The 7,997-nt window shown below is 47.1% G+C and overlaps 1 protein-coding gene across 1 annotated transcript; it reads left to right on the top strand.

Moving 5' to 3' along the window:
- Positions 1-5,217: 5,217 nt before the first annotated feature.
- On the top strand, positions 5,218-6,780 carry mettl18 (methyltransferase like 18). Its single transcript, XM_033023043.1, has one exon. The coding sequence runs from the start codon at positions 5,276-5,278 to the stop codon at positions 6,404-6,406; it is 1,131 nt and encodes a 376-aa protein (XP_032878934.1). The 5' UTR covers positions 5,218-5,275; the 3' UTR covers positions 6,407-6,780.
- Positions 6,781-7,997: the final 1,217 nt, after the last annotated feature.

Below are 7,997 nucleotides of genomic sequence, written 5' to 3'. Positions count from 1 at the left end.
AGGCAGTGAAGAAAGCTAATGGAATGTTGGCCTTCATAACAAGAGGATTTCTGTATTGGAGTGGAGAGGTTCTGCAGTTGTATAGGGCTCTGGTAAGACCACATCTGGAGTATTGCGTACAGTTTTGGTCTCCTAATTTGAGGAAGGACATCCTTGTGATTGAGGCAGTGCAGCGTAGGTTCACAAGATTGATCCCTGGGATGGCGGGACTGTCATACGAGGAAAGATTGAAAAGACTAGGCTTGCATTCACTGGAGTTTAGAAGGATGAGGTGGGATCTTATAGAAACATATAAAATTATAAAAGGACTGGACAAGCTAGATGCAGGAAAAATGTTCCCAATGTTGGGCGAGTCCAGAACCAGAGGCCACAGTCTTAGAATAAAGGTGAGGCCATTTAAGACTGAGGTGAGAAAAAACTTTTCACCCAGAGAGTTATGAATTTGTGGAATTCCCTGCCACGGAGGGCAGTGGAGGCCAAATCACTGGATGGATTTAAGAGAGAGTTAGATAGAGCTCTAGGGGCTAGTGGAATCAAGGGATATGGGGAGAAGGTAGGCACGGGTTATTGATAGGGGACGATCAGCCATGATCACAACGAATGGCGTTGCTAGCTTGAAGGGCCGAATGGCCCCCTCCTGCACCTATTTTCTATGTTTCTATTTAGGAATATTTTATTTATTAGACGCATAGATGCGAAATAAAAGGGATAAAATAGACCTGCTAATAAGAGATAAAATAGGTGCGGATGTAATCGAGGCCCAGAAGATGATGAGTTTGGTTGAGTGGATATCATCATCATCGGCGGTCACTCAAAATGAGTATGACTGTCCTCTCCATACGGTCGAGTACTTGTGGGTCTGCAGATGTCTGTAGAGGCCGATCCGCGATCCACACACCTTGGTGCAACGTGGGCAGTGGAGACTGGCGGTGGTTGGTAGTCGACGAGTCCTCTTCTCTCTCCTTAAGGTGCTGTTGCTTTATCTCTACGACACGGCATAGTTTAATTTTGTGAAGTGCAGCTCCTTCCTGCACGGATTTCCTCCAGGAGCGCATATCCAGTGAAATGTGCTCCCAGTTGCTTGATGTGATATGGAATTTCTTCAGATTGTTCTTGGTGTTGTCCTTGAAGCGTTTCTTTGGCCCGCCGGGGGCTCACCGACCTTCCTTCAATTGAGAGTACATGATTTGTTTAGGGAGACGTGTGTTGAACATGCGGATGACATGGCCAGTCCATCGAAGTTGGTGCTGCATTATTGTGATGGTGATGCTGGTCATGTTGGATTCCTCCAGCTGATCCTCAGAATCTTTCGTAAGGATCTTTGATGGTATTGTTCCAGGGCTCTCAGGTGCCTGCTGGTATTGTTCCAGGGCTCTCAGGTGCCTGCTGGTATTGTTCCAGGGCTCTCAGGTCCATGACTCCGCTCCATACAACAGGCTCTGTAGACCAGCAGTTTTGTTTGGGTCTTTAGGTCTCGGTCTTCAAAGACTATTTTCCTGAGTTGCGTAGGCTCCGCTGGCACAACTCAGGCGATGGTTCATCTCAGCATCTATGTCAACTTTTGCGGAAAGAATGCTGCCAAGGTTGGGGAAGTGGTCAATGTTTTCAAGAGCCCACTTTTATAGTGGGTTGGGTAGACGACTGGTTGGGTGGAGGTTGATGTAGGACCTGGGTCTTCTTGATATTTAAGGCAAGGCCCATGGCTCTGTATGCCTTGGCAAAGGCATTCAGGATGCCCTGGAGGTCTTCTGCAGTGTGCTGCAATGGAGCGGTCGTCCGCATACTGAAGCTCCATGATGGCGGTTTTACTGACTTTGCTCTTGGCCTTCAATCTATTAAGGTTGAAGAGCCCACCGTCAGTTCTGTAGAGGATTGGGATCCCCTGTGGCAGCTCTTCACCAATGAGGTGAAGTATGGCAGCAATGAAGACAACAAACAGGGTGGGTGCGATTATGCATCCCAGTTTGATCCCCATTTCCACAGTGAAGGGCTCGGACTCAGAGCCGCAGTTGCTGAGCACTGTGACCAACATGCCATCATGTAGAAGCCTTAATATTCTGATGTACTTGTCGTGACAACCGTACCTTGATAGTATGCTCCAAAGAGCCTGGCGGTCTACCGAGTCAAAACCCTTTGTCAGGTCTATGAATGCCATGTACAAAGGCTGCCTTTGTTGACGGCATTTTTCCTGGAGTTGGCGTGCTGTGAATTTCATGTCTGCTGTACCTCTGGATGGGCGGAAGCCACACTGATTCTGGGAGTACCTCCGCAGACAGTGGTAGAAGTCGGTTTCCGAGGACACGAGCTAGGACTTTGCCTGTTGTTGACAGGAGTGAGATGCCCCTGTAGTTTCCACATTCAGCAAGAAGACACTGCTAGGAACAGTGTATGGACCCTCAAACAATAGCTGTACTGTGGGAAAAGGATTAAATCAACAAATATTGGGCCATTAACTGTGGGATTCTTCAAACTTCATGTAGATTGGATTAATCACGATAGAAAGAGTAGCCACAAGAATAAATTTAGAGTGGAGGTGGAATAGTTTCCCAGAGCAATACAGCATGTCACAGATCCAACAACGAGGACTCTACCTTGGATCTGAATAAGCTCACGTTAAAAGGTATCCTTGGAAGTAGTGATCATAACATGATAGAATTTTGAATTCTGTTTAGCAGGCAGAAACTTAGGTCAGAAACAACTGTATTTAACTTAAATACATGGGACAAGGATACAATTGGTTTAAGTGGACATGGCTGATACATTAGAAGGAACAACAGTGGAAGAGCAATGAGGCAGATTGTGAGGGGGAGACAGTTTACACAGATATGATAGATTAGATGAGTGGGCAAAATGTTGAGAAATAGACTATTAAATGGGATAAATTAGGTTTAAAAAAAAAATTGGGCGCTTGAAGAACAAGAGCCCAGAGAATTATTTAAATGAACATAAACTGCATAAACTTTCCTTTTCCACAAACACGAGTTGGCACTGATTTATTAATGCCATGTGTACTGAGATACTGTGAAAAACTTTGTTCTGCAGGTTATCCAGGCAAATCATAGTATACATGAGTACAATAGTGTGAAAGAGAAAATAGAATGCAAAATATAGTGTGTTACAGTTAGAGAATATGCAAATAAAAAGTGCTGCAACAAGGTAGATTGAAATATCAGAAATTTATCCTGAGCATATGAGGGGTCCATTTAAGATTTGATAACAGTGGGGGAAGAAGCTGTTTTTGAATCTGATGGTATTTATACTTATTTAAAGCTCTGATCTTGTTATCTTCCTATTTGCGCGGTCATTCTATTTGCGCAAAAACGGTACGCGATAGCGCTACGATTTTTTGCCAGCTTACTCACCATTCTCCTGTGCTGCGATTGCACCAAGTTTCGTTTCGATTGATGGCTAATGTAAAAGATAGCGAGGTTTAAAAAACCTTTAAAACCGCACGTGCGCAGATCGAACTCCTCTCCTACCGTTCAGCGCCGCTGGATTGGTCTTTTTTCCTGTCACTCCACATGGCGATCTGCCCCATCCTGCAGCATCGCATCTTTACTGGAGCTGAGGATGAGTCGGAGGAGGTTTCCAACCGGACACAATTTTCGGAGTGTCCGGAAGCCAGGCCCAGTCCGGTCACACCTGGAGTATTGTGTGCAGTTTTGGTCCCCTAATTTGAGGAAGAACATTCTTGCTATTGAGGGAATACAGCGTAGGTTTACAAGGTTAATTCCCGGGATGGCGGGACTGTCATATGCTGAGAGAATGGAGCGGCTGGGCTTGTATACTCTGGAGTTTAGAAGGATGAGAGGATATCTTATTGAAACATATAGGATTATGAAGGGTTTGGACACGCTAGAGGTAGGAAACATGTTCCCGATGTTGGGGGAGTCCAGAACCAGGGGCCACAGTTTAAGAATAAGAGGTAAGCCATTTAGAACGGAGACGAGGAAACACTTTTTCTCACAGAGTTGTGAGTCTGTGGAATTCTCTGCCTCAGAGGGCAGTAGAGGCAGGTTCTCTGGATACTGTCAAGAAAGATCTAGATAGGGCTCTTAAAGTTAGTGGAGTCGGGGGATATGGGGAGAAGACAGGAATGGGGTACTGATTGGGGATGATTAGCCATGATCACATTAAATGGTGGTGCTGGCTCGAAGAGTCATAGAGTGATACATTGTTCCTCAACTTGCCTCCTCTGGCAGCTTGATCCATACATCCACTACCCTTTGTGTGAAAACGTTATGGGCCTAAGCAGTCGTCACATGGGTGCCACATGTTCACGGGTGGTTGCTGGGTAGTCGCCTTCGTGAAGAGTTCCCGCATTCTGGGAACTAGTCGCGGCCTCATTATTGTCACTGCGAATTTTTCAACATGTTGAAAAATTAGCGGCGACCAGAATGAAGCAGCCATGGAGAGCAGCGAGAATTCTCGTGTCGTAGGTGGGTCACCAGGAGGTCCTAATGGGTTGCCAGGAGGTCGAAGGTTTTCATAGGTTGTAGCCGGTGCTGACCGGTGAATTTCATTGGCTCATTGGGAAGAAAAACATAAGCAGTAGTTTTCAGAACCAAGGATAACCGACTGATAATGTTAATGTCCGCCGAGCTACATAGCCGTGTATGTCTGGCTTTTAAAAAGTTGTCTCCACTCCTTCTCCCTCCTATTTTAAAGGACTTACCGTACCCTGTTCATCATGGTGTGTTTCTGTATCACATTGGCTTTACACCGTGTGAATTTCACTCAGACAGCGCTCCTCCTCCGCTTGCCCTGTCCCCCGCCTGCATAACAGGCTGGTGAAGGAAGCGATGTATGTGTTTGTGTGTGTTCCACTCTGGAAGTTGTACAGTCGCCTGAAAAATCGCCCAAGTGGGACAGGCCCACTTCCCATCAGATTCCTATTAAATCTTTTCCACTTCACCCTACATCTATGTCCTCTACTCCTCGATTCACCTACTCTATGCATCTAGGGGGGAGACTCTGCACTTCCCCATGTCCTGTAGAGCATTTTGTGTCCACAGTGTGAACCAGCATCTGCAGTTATTTTCTCACCAGGAGAGGAAGGCGGCGCTGAGGTAGGTGGGACCCGACGGGCTCAATGGCCGACTGCTGACGGTCTGAACTCACATGATCACCCCAGGCGTGTCCCGTCCCGGGCCTTCGGACGCTGGGCTCCAGCCGCCGACTAGCGGCGACGTCGCGTCATTGAGCGGGCCGCCTGACGTCACGGGGAGCGACGGTTGGAGGCGGGGACGGTTTGCTGCGGGCGGCGGCGCGAGCCATGGAATTCAAATTCGACTTCCCGCTGGGCTACAGCCCCGAGGCACGAGGGAGCCCCGAGACCGGCGACCGCGAGCGCCCGGAGCCAGCGGTTGCCCAGTGTCCGGAGCCAGCGGTTGCCCAGTGCCCGCTCCGGGAGCACGTAGCCGGCGAGCTCGCGGGGCTCGGCGCGCTGCTGGACAGGGGGGCGGTATCGGTGCTGAAGGCCGGGGGTCTGCGGATCAGACACATCGAGCCGTCGACCTTGTTGCTGGGCGGGAGAGTGGAGGGTGAGGGGTCAGGTCCCAAAGACGAGGCTGAAGGGCTGGGGCCCAAAGGCAATGTTGAGGGGTTGGGGCCCAATGGTGAGGTTGTGGGGTCTGGGCCCGATGGTGAAGGGTCTGGGCCCGCTGGTGAAGGGTCGGAATCCCGGCCAGAGAAGGAAAGGCTCTCCTGGGATCTGTTATCACACTCGGATCTGCTGCCTGGCGTATATGAGGGAGGCCTGAAGATCTGGGAGTGTACTGTGGACCTGGTTGAGTACATGGCTGGGATTGATCTACAGGGCCTAAAGGTTCTCGACCTGGGCTGTGGTGCTGGTCTGCTTGGCATCGCTGCCCTCAGCAAGGGCGCAGCCTGCGTCCATTTCCAGGACTACAACAGTGAGGTGCTGGAGCAGCTCACCATCCCCAATGTGGCCCTGAGCAAGGCTGAGCCAGGACATTCACTTCCTGGGACCAATCAAGATTCTGAGCTGGAAGAAAATTATGAGCCATCTGGGAAACGCAGCAGAGCTGAAGGCTCCCCCCTCTCCCGCTGTCGCTTCTTCTCAGGCCCTTGGTCCCTCTTTGGTCAAGTTCATACAGACCGTGGTGCCTCCTTGAAGTACGATGTCATCTTGAGTTCTGAGACACTCTACTGCCAAAAGAGCTATGCAGCGCTGCACCACGCTCTGTCCAGTCTGCTGTCAGACCAAGGAACCATCTACCTGGCCACCAAGGCTCATTACTTTGGGGTTGGTGGGGGCATCCACCTCTTCCAGAAGTTTGTAGAAGAGAAGCAGATCTTTGACATAAGGACTGTGAAAGTAATTGATGATGGACTTCAGAGATGTATCGCATTAATGTCCTTCAGGAGGGGAAAGTCGTCTTGACCTTCACTGCATTATGATAATGGTTAGTTTGTGGAGCATTGTCTTACTCTTGAAATAGAAAAGGGACATTTTGTGCCAAGTGAAACTGTTGTCTTAACATTCTGTATGTCAACAATATGTCTTTAAATAAACCAACGTTTTATAATTTCCTTCAAATGCAATGCCTTCTCGGAGTAAATGTAATTACAATACACCATTAGCTGATCATGAGTCAAATTGGATGACTGAATGGTTATTTGCTCATATTTAATGCAAGTATCTAAACAAAAAGAATAGAGCTCTGGCAACTAGTTAGATTTGAACTCTGGACATACCACTGCAATGATGACGGAATCATGCACTCTGAAACGTATTTCCGTGGGGTCTACCTCAGAAAAAAATTAGCTTGAACTTTTTGATTAAAAAATATCATCATCAAAACTTCAGGAGTTTGAAGTGTTTGAGTAACTAAAACGTTTTTGGGTGAGTTTTCCCCTGGATAAGATCATGTGCCTCAGGATTTTGGAAATGTTAGACCTTGATGTCAGCTCGAACTGAACAAGTGGAAAATAAACGTCAGGGTTGGACCTCATTTGAATTGTATTAACATTTTTGAACTTTTGATCTTCTGATGAAACCATAGAGGGGCTGCCAATATATTATGTGGGAAATTGTGCCAGAAATGTAAATCTTTTTGCACTAAATTTCTCCTGCAAGAGCTTGAGCCCATAGGAGAAGGATGTGATTTTTATGCTGTCATTTTAATGAAATATGTTTGTTGTGAGCATCATTGACAACATTTTCATTTGAGGAAATTGAGCAGTTGAAAGTTAGAATTGAAAAATGACTGGTCTATTGACTACCTGTACTAGTGAAATAGGGAAAACTGCTATTGTACCAAGTAACATAAAACAAGATATGCTTTTAGTTTGGTTTGAGTTACTCCAACATTTTGTGTCTATGGTTTATCAAAACAGCTTTTCTGTTGCAGTGACGGGTATGTTAGTGCCAGTCATTGCTCTGAAATGTAATGATATCTGGGGCAAGTGTAACCATCAATATCATGAACGAGAGAGTAGACACAAGTAACTGCTGAAGCTGGTTTACGAAAAAAAAGACACCGTGCTGGAGTTACTCAGCGGGTCAGGCGGCATCAATGGATCGGTGACGTTTCGGGCCGGAGCCCTTCTTCAGAATCTAACTGGATAACTAATTAAATGCGTGTTAATGTACACGAGTGTTAATGTAGTGTTCTAATGTCCAGAAAAAGATTATCCATTTGTAGAACTGGATTAATAAATCACTTGTGCAGCTATGGCTGTGTAAAATAACTTGCCGTTTGTATGGTTGGATTACACTTGGAGATGGGTACGCCTGAATGACCTTGATAATCAGATCTGAAGGCACAGTTAAGTTTGTGCCTAATGTAAGAAGGAACTGCAGATGCTGGTTTAAACCGAAGATAGACACAAAGCTGGAGTACGGGGAGCCGTTGGAGCGAGGAGGAGTTGCCTGGAGCTGTGAGTATAAAAACAGCGCGGGGCTTGCTTCTACAGAGGCCCGGGGAGCCGTTGGAGCGAGGAGGTATTGCCTTGAGCTGTGAGTATAAAAA

This window comes from Amblyraja radiata, chromosome 6 (assembly GCF_010909765.2).
Source record: "Amblyraja radiata isolate CabotCenter1 chromosome 6, sAmbRad1.1.pri, whole genome shotgun sequence".
NCBI classification, from domain to species: domain Eukaryota; kingdom Metazoa; phylum Chordata; class Chondrichthyes; order Rajiformes; family Rajidae; genus Amblyraja; species Amblyraja radiata.
This window is presented reverse-complemented; position numbering and strand designations above follow the sequence as displayed.